General features: G+C 40.0%; 1 protein-coding gene across 11 annotated transcripts in view; it reads left to right on the forward strand.

Annotated features, from left to right (window-relative positions):
* Positions 1 to 15179, forward strand: part of cped1 (cadherin-like and PC-esterase domain containing 1) — a 29759-nt gene extending 14580 nt beyond the window's left edge. For 10 of the 11 annotated variants that reach the window (XM_028451609.1, XM_028451610.1, XM_028451619.1 and 7 more), the window contains 12 exons: positions 3076 to 3225; positions 4607 to 4695; positions 4772 to 4836; positions 8705 to 8891; positions 8954 to 9125; positions 10786 to 10885; positions 13104 to 13240; positions 13308 to 13528; positions 13595 to 13696; positions 13760 to 13847; positions 13933 to 14079; positions 14147 to 15179. In XM_028451609.1, the coding sequence (XP_028307410.1) occupies positions 3076 to 3225; positions 4607 to 4695; positions 4772 to 4836; positions 8705 to 8891; positions 8954 to 9125; positions 10786 to 10885; positions 13104 to 13240; positions 13308 to 13528; positions 13595 to 13696; positions 13760 to 13847; positions 13933 to 14079; positions 14147 to 14311 (1623 nt within the window). In that variant the 3' untranslated portion in view covers positions 14312 to 15179. Of the gene's footprint in view, positions 1 to 3075; positions 3226 to 4606; positions 4696 to 4771; positions 4837 to 8704; positions 8892 to 8953; positions 9126 to 10785; positions 10886 to 13103; positions 13241 to 13307; positions 13529 to 13574; positions 13697 to 13759; positions 13848 to 13932; positions 14080 to 14146 lie in introns of those variants that run through there. The other variant, XR_003674386.1, reaches the window with a different exon arrangement.
* Positions 15180 to 15777: the final 598 nt, after the last annotated feature.

Consider the following 15777-nt stretch of genomic DNA (forward strand, 5'->3'; position numbering starts at 1 on the left):
CCAATCCCAAACCGTACCCTACACACTATCCCTTCACTGCCGAGTGTCCCTCTAATCAAAATCATTCTTGCAGCTGTGGAGGGAATAAATTACCTGATTATACTTATACTAGATTATACTTCCAATGATTTTAAATTATTCCACAAGTTCTTCAACCTATTCTTCTATTTGACATTTCCAATCAGTAAGATTTACTCATTTCCTTTAATTTTTCTGAACCATGCCGCATGTGTTTTTCTGTCTGTGTGACAAAGGTGTGAGGAACATTTTGGACACATATGGCCATACCAGCCTGTCATTGCCCGATCCCGTTAGATCTTGGAAGCTAAGCAGGTCTGGGCCTGGTTAGTAGTACGTGGATGGGAGACCACTGAGTATTCCAGGTGCCACAGTTGGGTGGCAGTCACCTCAGTGGTATCTGTCATTGTGTCCCAAGGCAAGACACTTCACCCACATTGCCTAGTATGAATGACGTGGTGCACTTTGGCAGCACTTTGGCAGTGGGGGCAAGCTACAATAGTAGCTTGCCCCCACTAACTGCGGAGTGAAAGAATAATCTCTTAATTCTGTAAAGTGTCCAAAAAAGTGCTATATAAAGTTGATGCATTATTATTATGTGGAACTTAGTGTTTAATTATTTATTGAATTTATTTATTGAATTTTCAGAAAAACATTGAAACATAGACCCACCCCACACTGGAACATCTTAAAACCCATTTTCACATAGATAAAAGTAAAAAAAAAAGAATAAAATACAAAAGTATAAAGCCAAATGTACATACATTTACCAAATCTTATACAGAGAACAAAATAACAAAAATAGATGAATGCATCAATCAGTGCCAGTTTAAAACTAGTCTTGAACCAGTGTTAATGAATGATCAATTTAAAAAAAAAAAAAAAAAAACGTCCTCTACACCTAATAAACGCTTCTTTCCTGACCCCCCATCACATATCTAATTTCCTCCAAATTAAGAGCAGATATCACATCCATAACCCACTGTTCTTTTCAAAAGAATCAAACGTTGAGCTGAAAGAGTTGAAGTGGCAATTAGTTTGCATTCCTCGATCGCTAACAACATAAAAGGATCTGGAGTTATATTTGATCCAAGTACAGCAGACAGCGCATCACAGATACCAACCCAGTACAGGTATTCCTGAATTTTGGGACAGAGCCAAAACGTGTGAACTAAAGTTGCTTCTGCCGTTCCACATCTGTTACAGGTTGGATCAATTTGGGATTTGGATTTAGTAAGGTGTGTCTGAGGTACTATTTTAAATTGGATCAGAGAGTGTTTTGCACACATTGAAGACAAACGTATGTTTTTCAAAACCTCAGCCCAGAGCGATTCAATGATATCAGTCTGTAGATCCTTCACCCAAGATTGTTTCATAGCTATGTTTGAGATGGATTCCTGTTGAGCTACCTGTTGTAGCATAAGTGAGATTATTATCTGCAAATATATATATATATATATATATATATATATATATAAAAAGAAAAGAACGCGGGCAGGTCGAATTTAATTGACAGTTTTTCTAAATAGGCAAACTTATTTCCAATAAACAACTCATTGAAACTTTTCAGACCCCTTCTCTGCCAAACATTAAATGCAGCATCCTGTAGTGAAGTGGGAAAGAAAAAAATGGATGCTATTGGGCTGGACAGACACATAGTTTTCAGGTTGAACTGCTGATAGATTTTGACCGAATTCTGATCTTCATGGTTGGTTATCTTTAAAGGAACATAGGCAGGATCTAGAAATCAGACTCCATAGTGACACCACGGTGGTTAGTGTAACCATCAGCCAAGCTGCAGCGGTGGCGCGCATCAACTGTTTGTTCATCACCAGAGCACAGCTGATGCTGTGACTAGAGGATGGATACCCGACCCAACCCTGACGGGTCGGGTTCGGACAGATGTTTAGAACTGGTGTTTGGGTTCAGTCACATAGTGTTTTTTGCATGCAGCGTTCTTCCTTTCCTGCTGTAGTTGCTGTAGCCCTGAAGAAAGCAGCTTTTTACAGTGGAAACTATGATCCACGATGCATGGAGAATGGAGCAGAGGACAGTTATAAAGAAATACACCGTTAAAATATTCCTTTGTCTGCAATAACATGGATTATCCTTATCTTTGATACTTGGTTTATATAAATAGATCCGATGGGTCTCTTGCGTGCACTGCGCCCATGTTTAAGTTTCACTTTAGCTTGTTACTTATGCACTGATCTGATGTGGATATTAACAGTTGTTAATAAAATTGGTGCTTTCCACTAAATATGTAATTTCTCTGAGAAAAAAATGTGTTTTTCACTGTTGGGTCGGACTCTGACAAGAAAATGCGACTCGATTCGCACTCCAACTGTGACACGGTTATTTATTTACTCACCATTTATGTGACTGTTTACTGCAAGACCTGTGCACATGCCTTTGCATACATCTGTGGAACCAAACAGTAGTTTAGTCCACCGTACTTGTCCTTTTTCAGTCTCCAAGTCGTCTTCTCTTCATTCTTTTTTATTTCCTGTATAGTGGCGCCTCTCCAAGCTCCATCATCAGCTCCATTTGACTTCAATGTGTGGGGGCTCATTCTCTTTGGTTTAGAGAGCTTCATCACCCATTAGCATTGAAAAAAACTTCAAATGAATGTTTATTTTTTTCTCAAATCCTGCCCTATGCTTCTTTAGGTTGAAGAAAAAGGCATTGAAGCTCAGATGAGAGCTGGTAGCGATAAAATGCCACTGGATAATCTCAACACATATGAGTACACAATTGTCATAGTTCTGAAACTTACATTTGTGAGCAGTTTCCTTCTCTTTTTTGCCATCAAAATTCCTGCAAAACTCGTCATGAATGTGCATTGATGCAGACTAGAACTGACAGTCCACCCGCCCTCAGGCACTATTTGGTTTTGGAGGGCTTCCACAAGAATGAAGAGCGGGTGTGTAGAGGCAGGTTTGGGATTGAGCCTTGGACTGTCCAATGACGTTTAGAGTATAGGCTGTAGATTATTACTGCTGCATGTCCAGCAGAGGGCAGCACTACTTTCTAAGTGGTCACTGTGTGTCTCTTCAGGTTGACACTGAGCTCACCTTATCATCTCTGAGTGCAGAAACGTTTGACCGACAAATCACCAAAGACCTCATTTTGGAGGACACTTTGCACTTTCTCCTCCCAGAACCACACTCTGACAAACAGCAGCAGCTCAGGATACCATTCACCCCGGTATGACACACACACACACACACACACACACACACACACACACACACACACACACACACACACACACACACACACCAGGGTTGGGGTCAATTATAATTGTAATCACATAATTGATAATTATTTACAAATTTCTTTCATATGAAGCTTTCCCATATTTTACCCTAAAAAAATTTTAATCGAAGGGTAAAGTGACCCAAAAAAGTCTCAGACGCCCACACCAAAAATATTAAAACCTATATTTCCATTGATTAGGAAGCCTAACAAGCTAACCAATAGATAGGAAAGAAATTATATGATAGATATTTGTTTTTAGTGTATTTTACAGCTGGTTATTATTAGAGATGCTAACAGAAAGCTAACACAAGAGAAAGGTTAACCTAGCTCAGTAATTGAGATGAATTGTAATTGAACTTTATTAATTGAGAACGTAATTGTAATTGACTTTCTGAGGATAGAAAATATATATATATATAATTTAATTTGGCGAAAATGCTAGTCATGTAATTGTAATCAAATTGTAATTCAACTACAATTCAAATGTAATTGACTCCAACCTTGACACACACACACACACATCTCAAAACACGCCCTCACCACACATAAGGTATTTATAATAAAAATATACTAAATGGGTAAAATAAAACAATAAAAACTAAACCATATTTATACAAAAAGTACACAAAACAATAACAGAAATGCACATAAATATACAAAAAGGCTAAAAAACAAACAAAAAACATATGATACAGAAAAATACACCAAACAACAATAAAAATATGAAAATAACTAAAATACACAAAACTAAATATTTATACAAAAAATACACAAAATGACCACAGAAATGCACAAAACTACACCAAAGAATATATAGAAATGCACAAAATGACTCCAGAATCACACTACAATGGCAACAAAAAACAATAATTATACAAAAAAATGCACAAAAACACAACAGAGAGATACAAAAAATACACATAATGACTCCAAAAAACATAAGTTATGGAAAAATACACCAAATTACACCAATACACCAATTAAACCAGGGAAATCACACACGCTATTTTACTTTGCACCCACAAATAAACCCCTTTATAACACTACAGAATACAGAGTATGTACACCTCTTTGTACATCCAACCTTCCAACACATACTCATTTGGCAATAATTGACAACTTTACTTAAGCTCCCACTATATGAATGCATACTTCCAACAGGCACTATACTAGTCTATCCATAATGCAAGAATGGTTTGTATGCATGTGTGTGTGCGTGTGTTTGTGGAGCGAATATCTCCCCAACACGGTATCTGTTTGACCTGAAACTTAGTCAACAGCTTCCAAATACCACAAGTGCGTGCATCCTTAATGTGACTATCTCCAGGTGACTCCCTGGTCTTGGTCAGGGTCCTGGTTATGGATCCCCCAAGGACTCTCCAACTTCCTGTTTACTCATCACTTGAAATCTGACAGGTGAGAATGTGAAAGTCTCCATCAGCTTATCAGACACACAAATGCATTACCCATTGTCATTTTTTTTTTACTGAAGGAACAACCAAGAGATAAAAGAAGATGTTAATCAGGAACCAGTTCAGTCCTCAACCTGGAGTGGTGGTAAGTCAATCAAAAAGCACCAGTGCAATCATCAGACACCTGAAAATATACCTGTTCATAAATACACATGAGTAAAACACGTTTAACACACCTGTAACTCAGACGTACATGCCTTTAAGTTTAAATATTAATCACAATTACTGTCTGAGCCTGAAATAAATAACCTAATAAAAGTTAACCTTCCTCTTGTGTTAGCTTTCTGTTAGCATCTCTAATGATAACAGGTCCTAAATCAGCTGTAAAATATAGTAAAAACAAATATTTATCATATAATTTATTTCCTATCTATTGGTTACCTTGTTAGGCTTCCTAATCAATTAAAATATAGGTTTTTCATATTTTTGGTGTGTACATCTAAGCCTTTTTTGTGTCAATATACCCCTAGATTGCAATTTTTTTTAATGGTAAAATGTGGGAAAGCTTCATATGAAACATATTTTAATAATTGTTAACTACATATGTGTAGAACTGTACATAGAACTGTAACATGGTTCCCATGTTTTGTGTTAAATTATAACTGACAATTTATTTTATATAATTTACAAATAACAATTACAAAGTCAATTGTCTAAAGTCAATTACAATTTAATTACAATTAAGAGAGCAACATATTTTTAAAGATACAATTACAATTATAATTACACCATAATTGTAATTAATTATCTACCTAACTGATCCTAGCACCAATGTAGACACCTGGGACACACCTGTTCACAGATGTAGATACATACGTATAAACTGGGATGCACATCACATTTATGTTCTGGTTTTCAAGGAAGGATTTAGGGATTATTAACAAAGCAGGTTTAACCACCTGGAGCACACACCATGAAGCCGTTGATATAATCAAATACAAAACAGTATTAATCATGTTTCAGGTGAGGACTGACAATCTACAGGGTAGTTTACGGAAGCTGTTTTTCTCTCTGGGTGACGGTTTAAGAGGTGGACTTCATTTGTCAGAGTGGGATATTCACAGCATAGTTTACATTAAATGTCTGTGTTCATCTTGTGTTTCAGTCTGCCATTTCTTTGGAAACAAAGGACCATCACATTCATTCTTAATAAACCTTATTTGACTTTTTGATGACATTCTAAAAACAATGACTTATACTCTGTACTGCAGTCTTTGAACCGACCAATTACTAATGGAAAGTTTGGCTCCATAATGAGATCTGGCACTTTCACTCTAACTGGCTGCACAGATTTTTTTTATAGCTTACATTAAGTGCTACAAATGTATCTGTTAAAATCATTATTACATCATGTATTCATTATTCACAACATAGCATCAGACAGACAGACTGCTAGAGTGATATGTGATAAAATACAAGAGGTCCAGTTACTATGACTCCTAGACAGATGCTCTCTTGTTTCCATGCAGGTTGTTTATAGAGCTTGTGTATTACAAAATATTTGAAGTGTGTCCAAACTTAACTCTGTTTTCTTTAACTCATTTCCCCCCACACAAAATCTTACTTATATTTATACCCAAATCTTTGGTGCACAAATGCACATTTCGTCGTTTGAATTGGGGAGTTATGACGTCATTGATATACTATATATAATGACGTCATTGATATACTATACATAAGACAACCGTATTATTAGTACCGTTAGTTAAGATTTCAGTCTGTGTATCACACAGGCTTTTATATAGTGATGGCCTTTAAATTCTAACTGCAGACTCAGTTCTTACGGACACAGACAGCTGTGTGTGTAAATGATGAGCTCAGTCCACTGAGTCAGCTCCACCTACCCCAGTCAGCCCCAGATCCTACTCCAGGTTCCAGTTATTAGCTCCCATTTAACGATAGCCTCTGTAACAACTTTGTTTTTCTACCCATTGTTAAAAACAGTAGGGCTCTGGCATAGAAACCCCTGCTGGAGCCCGCCAGTATTTCATCCAACGCCAGGATCACCATTTATTGTTGTACTTTTGAACAATCTTTGACATAACTTTGGTGCATTTTCATGAAAATGAAAATAGTTATTAGTTTGCCAAATTTCACGTTCTTGTTTTGTACAGTTTTTAATCACGCTATTATAACAAATTTTTTCATCGAATAACACAAATGCCAAAAAGTTAAAGGCGTGTTATTATGCTATTTTTCACCCATCTCCATTTGTTCTAAGAACCCCAACAACATATTATTTGACATTTATTTTCACAAACTCGTCATTTTTCAGAGTTTTAACCGCTGAAAAGTCACTTTCTGAGCAGTTCTAAAAACAGGCTGTTTTGAAGCCTACTTATGCATATTCATGAGTGGGCGTGTCTATAGATGCAGACTTTATGCCTTGCTCTTGCGAGGGAGATCAGTGATCACCAAAGCAATTTTCTTTTTGCTATCTGCAGACTGTTGTTATTGTTTTCAGCCAAAAAACTCATTACATTACAATAAAACACATTGATATTTAAGAGGCTATTGTGATTGTGAGTCAGGCTGTTTATCACAGCGGCAGCAGCAGCGGAGTAATTCAGCTGCTTCAAACACCGGATTGTTAAGCTGCTAAGTCACTTTCTTCTCCTCCTTATCTCTATTAACTACAGGAATAGTGCATTTAAGGTGATAATCATTTGTTTTGTCCAACCGCTGCATTGCATTGTGTCACAAACACGTCAGATCAAGTCCAAGGTGATACGAGGCGATATAACAGATACTAAAAATGGAACTGCTCCCTGGATTCTACACCGTGGTCCCCACTGCTCCTCAGGGAGGAGTTAAATGCAGAGAACACATTTTGTGTATGTAGCTTTACATATATGACAAAGTATAATATATATTCTATATTAAACCGCAGTGTTTGTTTTAGCTGTGAGGTAGTTTGAGAGGGAGGAGCTCACATTCTTATAGGGTAGGAGGAGCCAGGATTGTCAGGAGGAGGAGTTTTAACTTGCTGACGCCAGCGAGCGGGGAAAATCCAACTTTGACCCTCTGAATGAGGCTAAAGGGATGTATATCACTGTAGTAAAACCATTATAAAGTGATTTTTTCATAATTCTGCCCCTTTAACGGGATAATATTTACTGGCCAAATTCTTTGATAATAATGTGTGCAATAAGGAAATTAACTTTTCATCTGCACATTGTATTGATGCATGAGCTCCATATTGTGTTGTACTGTGTGTAAGTGTTTATTGTTATCTTTTATCATTATTATTTTTATTTTATTTCTTTCATTTGTTTTATTTAGATGTCAAAATAAATCATTTATTCATTCTTGTGTACACACCTGTAACTTACCGTATGCACAAATGTAGACACCTGTAACACATCTGTACATAGCAGTAACACTGATATAGATGACTTTACCCCACCATGTACAAGCCTTAACTACATGTACGTGTAACATAAATGGAGACACCTGTAGACATGTAAAATACCTTTTTAGTTTTGTAATGCATCTACACACCTACTGTACAGTAAATGCACACCTGTGCATTGTGAAGTAACACTCCTGTCACAGACATGTGAAGCTTCCCGTTAACCCTCCTATTATCCTTGGGGTCAATTTGACCCCATTCAATGTTAATCATTCAAAAAATAATAGTTGACTTTTAATTTTGCTTTATATTTCATGACTTATCTTAATTTGATGGGTACAATTGATTAAGCATAACATTATCATGATGATAGTTTTTGTATGTGCTGAACACATATTGCATGCATTGGTGTTCCTCTGGGGTCAATTTGACCCCAAGGGTAAAATGTGTTAGTAATAGGAGGGTTAAAGCACCCCAACATGTCCATTTACGACAGTGTGTTCCTAACATAACAATTGCTAACTATTCCTGTTACTTACTCTTCCTCCTAAATGAGATGTGATATTTGGTCTTTGTGAATAAATGATGTGTTTTATCTCAGCTGTGTGTGCAGACCCTCACCTGCGGCAGATCTACACTGACCCGCTACTAACTTTGACACCAATGTTCAGTCCTGAGGTGAAGCAGTACCGAGTCGAGGTCTCATTCGACACAGTGATGATCCGGATCCGCCCAGTGACCGTCAGCCCTGCGTGCAAGGCTCACCTAGACGAACAGCATGGTCCCAGGTGAGATGCCAGGACCCTTCATACCCCTGGTCCTGGTACTACCCCAGTTCTTGTCCTCTCAGGATTGCAAACTACCCGGTTGGCCTTGGCAACAACAGAATCACTGTACTTGTGACTGACGACAGAGACCCAAAGGTGCCTGCCATCATGTCGATCTACACGATCCACATGTTCAGGGAGAGCCGGCCTTCACTGCCTATGTTTGGAGATCATGTGACCTGCAGCTTCCTGCAGGTAGGACGCCTTTAGTACTGCTTCTGGACCGTTTTTTTAAAGATCTCTTTGTGACTGGAAGTGGTAATAGTTGAAGTCCTGGTTTTACACATGTTAAAATGGACCCTTCACTGTACTCGTTTGAAGAACTTTGCTTAAGAAAACACCTTGTTATGCCTTACATAAGGTTTATCTTTTAGGTTAACATTTTGTTGTCTCTGATCTCCTCCTCCTACATTTGACTGATGAAAGGCACTGCGCCGTCTCTGAGGAGTGGTCTTTTATGCTGTATTCAGCACCCGGCCGGGTGGCTGCCGTGTCTCAGTTGGCCTGTGAACAAGAAAATCCCTGTTAAGTTTTCTTGTGTCACTTTGTTGCGATGTGCAGCACTGACCTGCAGAATGTGACGCCGCCATGCAGAAACCTGCAGCAGCAGAAGTTGGAGCTTGTTTGGCGGCAGTGCTTTTATGCTGTGTTCAGATGTGGCGTTTCCCACGAGTCCTCTGACCTCGCCTCCGGATTATTTAACCTCTGACCTCTGAGTTGAGGACGAGCATGGCCTGGATAAGAGCAGAAAAAGAAGATATTTCAGTCAGTCAGAAATGTCCCCATAGAGACAGTCAGCTTCTGACAGTCGTTACTATGGTGATTAGGATGAAGAGGAAACACTGTTTCCTCTTATTGAACTCCTCTGTTCCTATAGGATCTGTTCCTTTCACTCCTGCTTCCCCTTTCCTGTTTTTTCCCCTTTTGTCTGTGTATTTCCTTCTTCCTTCTGTGTTTTTCCTCTTTTTTTCTGTGTTTTTTCTCGTTTCCCCTTTATGTTTTTTCTCCGTTTAGTCTGTGTTTTCCCTCCTAACATCTGTGTATTTCCCTTTTTCGACTTTTTCCTTCTTCTGTCTGTTCTGTCTGTGTTTTCCCTCTTTTCCTCTTTGTGGTTTTTTCCCTTCAGTCTGTGTTTTTCTTCTTTCTGTCTATATTTTTTTTCTTCTTCAATCCATTATTACTTCTTCAGTCTGTTTTTGTCCTTTTTCAATCAGTGTGTTTGATTCTTCAATTTGCTTTTCATTCTTCTGTTTTTGTTTTTCTTCTTCTGTCTGTGTTATTCCTCCTTTCATCGTTCGCTGTTTTACCTTCTTCTATCTGTATTTTTCTTCCATCAATCTGTGTTTTTCTTCTTCAGTCTGTCAATTTTCCTCCATTAGTTTTTGTTTTTTTCTCTTGTAGTCTTGGATTTTCTTCTTTCAGTCCACGTTTTTCCTCTTATAGTCTGTGTTTTTTCCTTCAGTGCGTATTTTTCCTTCCTCCGTCTGTGTTATTCCTCTTTTCGTCGCTGTTTTTTCTTCTTCAGCCTGTGTTTTATTTTCTTCATCTGTCTGTTTTTCTTCTTCAGTCCATGTTTGATATTAGTCTCTTTTAGCTCGTTAAGTCTTTGTTTTTCTTCCTTCAGGTTTTTGTTTTTTTTTCCTTATGTTGATCCTTTTTCTTCTTAAGGATGTCTACCCAAGAGATATAACAGACACAAACAGACAAACAATTACAAAGTGTACTATTGTAACCATTGCTTTATAGTCTGCTGTCTCGGCCTCTGATGTCATTTCCTGTCTGAGACAGTACACATTGGTAAATGTGTACTAGAAATAAACCACCTGTTCTAAAGCATCCTGTGTTTCTATCTCAGGACTGTGGTCTGCAGATCCAGCCTAATCTCCCATGTGGGCTTCAACCTCACATCCAGACTGAGATTCCACATCAGACCTGCAGCTCAGGACATGCTCCAGGTCTGCTTCACCTCTCAGTTTGACTCCTATGTCTCACATGTCTGTATCTCATCAGTCAATGTCTCATTAGTCAGTCTCCCCTTCTTCTGTCTACACCTGTTGCTGTCTTACCTGTTTATGTCTCACCTATCTGTCTATTTTTTGTGTCTCGTCTGTTTGTGTCTCACCTGCCAATGTCTCTCAAGTGTTTGGCCTACCTGGCTGTGTCACATCTGTCTGTATCTCACCTTTATCTGTCTTACCCATTCACCTTTCCTGTCTTTGTCACCTGTTTGTCTTGATTCTTTCTCTTCTCTGTCTTATCTGTCTGTCTTTTTCTTACCCATTTATGTCTCACCTGTCTGTTTTCCATCTGTCTGTCTCATCTTTTTGTGTCTCACCAGTTTTTTCACCTCTCTGTGTCTCACCTGCTTGTCTCAACTTTATTCACCTGTCTGTTCTAATCTCTTTGCCTCAGCTGTCTGTCCTACCCTGTCTCTCTTACCTCTCTGTGTCTCTGTTGTTTGTGTCTCTGTTGTTTGTGTCTCTGTTGTTTGTGTCTCACCTGTTTATCTCCCTTGTCCATCTTACCAGTCTGTCTTTCATCTGACTGTCTTACTATTCTGTCTCGCCTGTCTTTGTCCTACAAGTGTAGGTGTCAAGGTGTCATCTGTGTAGCAGTGGAAATGGATATCATGTTTACGAAGGATGTGACCAAGTGGGAGAATGTAGATGATGAAGAGGAGGGGCCCCAGGACAGAGCCCTGCGGCCCCTCCTCTTCATCATCAGCAGAGACAGGAAAAATGTTGGACTTGTGGGATTTCAATTGAGTGAATTGTGTGAGACCAGAAAGATAAAAAGTGAACCAAGCGAAGGGGGTGTGGGTTATGCCAATTGAACAGAGTCTGTCAAGGAGAGTAGAGTGAGAAATGGTGTCAAAAGCTTCTGTGAGGTATGAGAATGGGAAGTAAACCAGAGTCGGAAGCTATGAGGAGGTCGTTAGTGATTTTGAGAAGTGCTGTTTCAGTTCTGTGAAGGGGACGGAAACCGGATTGAAACTGCTTGTAGATATTGTTAGTGATGAGATGGTTATGGAGTTGAGCGGCGACAGATTTTTTTGATTATTTTGAAGATGAAGGGAAGGTTTGAAATGGGACGTAGGTTGTTGAAGATGCTGTGGTCCAAACAGAATGAGTGTGACTGTGGCAGTTTTGAATGAGAGAGGGACAGCACGTCAAGTCAAGGGAGGCAATATTTAACAAGAAATGTTGGGAGAAGGTCAATCTGACAGATTGAGGGTTTAGATTTGAGGATGAGATCGAAAATGACTTGGATGGAGGGGAGGATGAAGCTGGAAAATGTAATTGTAAGGGATGAGTGGGGGGCTGAGGAGTCCACTACAGAAACTGCAGCTCCACATGAGGTCTGGTGTTGGTGGATATTGGAGATCTTGGAGACAAAGAAGTGAGTGAGTTACAGAAGTCAGTGGATTGCATGTGGTGGGGGAGAGAGTCAGGGAGTTTTGTAATATTGGTGTGGAGCATTTTAGAGTTATGTTGATTGAGGTGAATTATAACCGGAGTTGTAGGCGGATTTGGCAGAGGAGAGATGGTCCTTGTATTGTGTGATATGGTTATTGTACATTTGTTTGCGTATGGTGAGTCCAGGTTAATTGTATAGCCGATCTAGTTGTCATCATTGGGATTTGAGCTGACAGAGGACAGGAGTGAACCAGGGTGCGGAGCGGGTGAAAGAGACAGAGTGTCCAAAAGGTTATGGAGATTACTGCTGTAGTGGGAAACCAGATCGTCGGGTGAGCTATTAGGATTAGTACTTGTGAGATTGTCAATGTCTGAGGAAAAGGTGGCAGTCTTTCTAATCTACTCATTGCCATTAAATACCACCTGGTTCCACTTTATTTGCCCATTTTTTGGCCACTCTTGATGGCTTTTTGCCCATTTTAGTCACTTTACACTCTATTCTTGCCACGTTGTTGCCACTTTTGTACCAAATTAGCCACCTGTTACCATGTCTCGCTCTTCAAAAAAAAATAGCGTGAGGTGAGGACCAGACCGGCCAACTTCGGGTCAACGTGATGATGCCCGGTATACCAGATGGCCAGTCCAGCCCTGTTGGAGGGTCAGCGGTTCAAATCCAACCTGGGATGTGGGATGTTGAGCAAGTCCCTTAACCCTCACTGCTCCCTAAGTTCCTGTCTGTGCCTCGCATGTCTTTCAGGTCGATGGGTGGTTCCGTGTCTCAGCTGTTCTGACAACAGGACGTGTGATTGGAGGCAGGTTGCCTGGAAACCAGATGGTTGTTTTCACCAGTTGGTGCCCCCCCCTTTGCTGCAGGACTGTCTGAGGGACAGAAAGGTGAGATACAGACAAATGAGAAACAGGCAGGTGAGACACAGACAAGTGAGACAAACCCTGTCTCTAGGTGCTGTTTATCGGGGATTCGACCAATCGGGGGATGATGTACTTTCTGATGGAACGTTTGAACTCCAGCCTGGAAGACTGGAGTAAGGTGCACCACACGCTGGTTCACAGGAACCTGAATGGGGGCCGGAGCTTGGTCAGCTACTCCTACCACCCTCAGTTCTGGTTGGAGAAGGAGAGGAGGCCCACCTTCAGGCAGGCACTGCTAAAGCTGCTGCACAGGTGAGTCTCACCTGGAACTCCAGATAACATCTGTCTTATCTGACAGATGTTCTGGTTCTACTCAAGGTCTTTTCCTCTGGAGAACTCCAACCAGACGGTTGTGGTAGTTGGTGGAGTTCAGTGGCTTAACCCGGAGCACCTGAGAACGGTCAAGGAGGTTTTGGACAGGTACAGGTTTTAATCCTTGAGTGATGTGGTCTCTGTGTGGGTCTCATCTGTCCTTCTCCTCAGTGCTTTCCTCAGAAATATTGTGGTGGTGGTAAAGACTTTGGGTATGGGTTTCCACCTCCCTGTGGACGGGATCCACTCTCTGAATCTGGTATGTCCTGGTCTGCCTCATGGTTTTTTGAGGTTTGAATCATCAGCACGTGGAATCATCAGCACGTGTGTTGGTTCTGTTTTAGGTGGAGATACAGAACCTGTTCCAGAAGAACAAGGACATCATCACAGCTGCAGAACATTATGGGTACGAGGTTATTGACACTTTCAGCATCACGATGGGACGCTACAAGGAGTTCCTTCAGGGCCGCTGTGCCTGTCACTTCCATGAGGTGAGGACCACTTGACCCCTGAGGAGAAATGTAAAAACCACCAGACTCTCACCATTTACTATTTCAGGTCCAGAACCTTTGGACCTCCAGACCTCCAATCAACCAAACAGCAGCTTTGAACACAGCACAGGGGGAGGGTTATAGATTTCCAACCTATCACGTGAGCGGAGCTGTGAACCAAGTGTATGCTGAAATTCTGCTGAGCCGCCTTTGTCTCAAAACCAGGACCTGAACCTCAGTGAGGAAGGAGCATCATAAAGGAGATGCTGAGTCTGGGATCAGGGTTGGACTCTATGATAAAGGAGTCAGGGACTTTTTGAGATGTGGGTAGAGTCTAAAATGAAGGAGGCGGAACCTTTTGGGATGTTAATGATTCTTAAATGAAGGAGGCGGGGACTCCGGAAATGTGGGTGGAGTCTATATTGAAATCTTTCTCTGAGCTCGAGCTAGTCTCTGCAGTTGACGCGTTGTTCACATCTGGGACTAACTAGTTATACTAATGTTGCTCTTCACAGAATATTAATTTGTATATATCAGCAAGTCCTCAATGCTTTTTGTTTTAATTATATCATGGTAACTAGTTACTAGTTATCTCTTGATGATCTGCAGTTTTTATCTGGGACTGCTCAGTATTTACAGCTGGTTTATACATTCACCAGTTATCATTTATATGCACACAGCTATCAAGCTATGCTCAGTAGTTGATTGTCTTGTCTCAGGATAGATGCAGGAGAGAAAGTCTAACTCCTCCCACATTCCATCTGACTTTGAAAGGTGGCGCTGTATTCTTTACAAAACAGTGCGTATTGATGTAGTTCACTTTGAACCAAAGGGGATGACAGTGAATGAACCCTATGTCTGCTGGGATGGGCTCCAGCATCCCCTGTGACCCTACAGGATAAGCAGGTATAGATGACAAGACAAGATTACAGTGAAAACCTATTTCTGTGTTTTTCTCTTGTCCATGTATTTTATGCTGTTCAGCTCTTTTAGCTGTATTCCATTCCATGCCATTCCATGTCTTTCAGTTTTCTCAAGCTGCATGTAAACCAACTGACAGACAAAGAGAATTCAATGTGAATAAAGTATTTTTTATTCTATGTGTGGGTTTATTAATTTGGAGCTTTTATTGATGATGATGATGATGATGCTGTGATAAACAGCCTGAGATCTTCCCTTCATTGTAGACCATACAGATGTCTATTTCAGATGTAACACTAGTATGTGTTTAAACTTGCAAAGACACACGTTGAACAACGAGACCTTTTTTTGTAATTTGATTACTAAACTAGCAGAACAGACTCAATCCATCTGACTGAAACCCACCAAAGAAGTTCTGGTAAAAACATGAACTTTTTATTTAGATTTTTAAATATAGCGATTTTATTTTAAACTATTGTCTATCTAACCATCGATCAAAGTCTGATGCCCTGTGTTTAAGGAGCAGTTGTTTTGTTGTTGTCTGATGATTGCAATGAGTGTTTCAGCAGCAGTCTACATGATTTATAGCTGTCGCCCAGCAAAGGACAGAGTCAGGCAATTTACATTTTTGATAAATGTTGCAAATCTGTAACACATATGGTTGATTTTTATTAACTTTAGAGGCTCGCTGTAGCGCCACCTTCAGGACAATTTAGATGTTTTTGCAGCTGACGCAATCTGGCATGGACCTTTGTGCAAAATGTGATAGTTCACTCA

This window comes from Gouania willdenowi, chromosome 6 (genome assembly GCF_900634775.1).
Source record: "Gouania willdenowi chromosome 6, fGouWil2.1, whole genome shotgun sequence".
Taxonomy (NCBI): Eukaryota; Metazoa; Chordata; class Actinopteri; order Blenniiformes; family Gobiesocidae; genus Gouania; species Gouania willdenowi.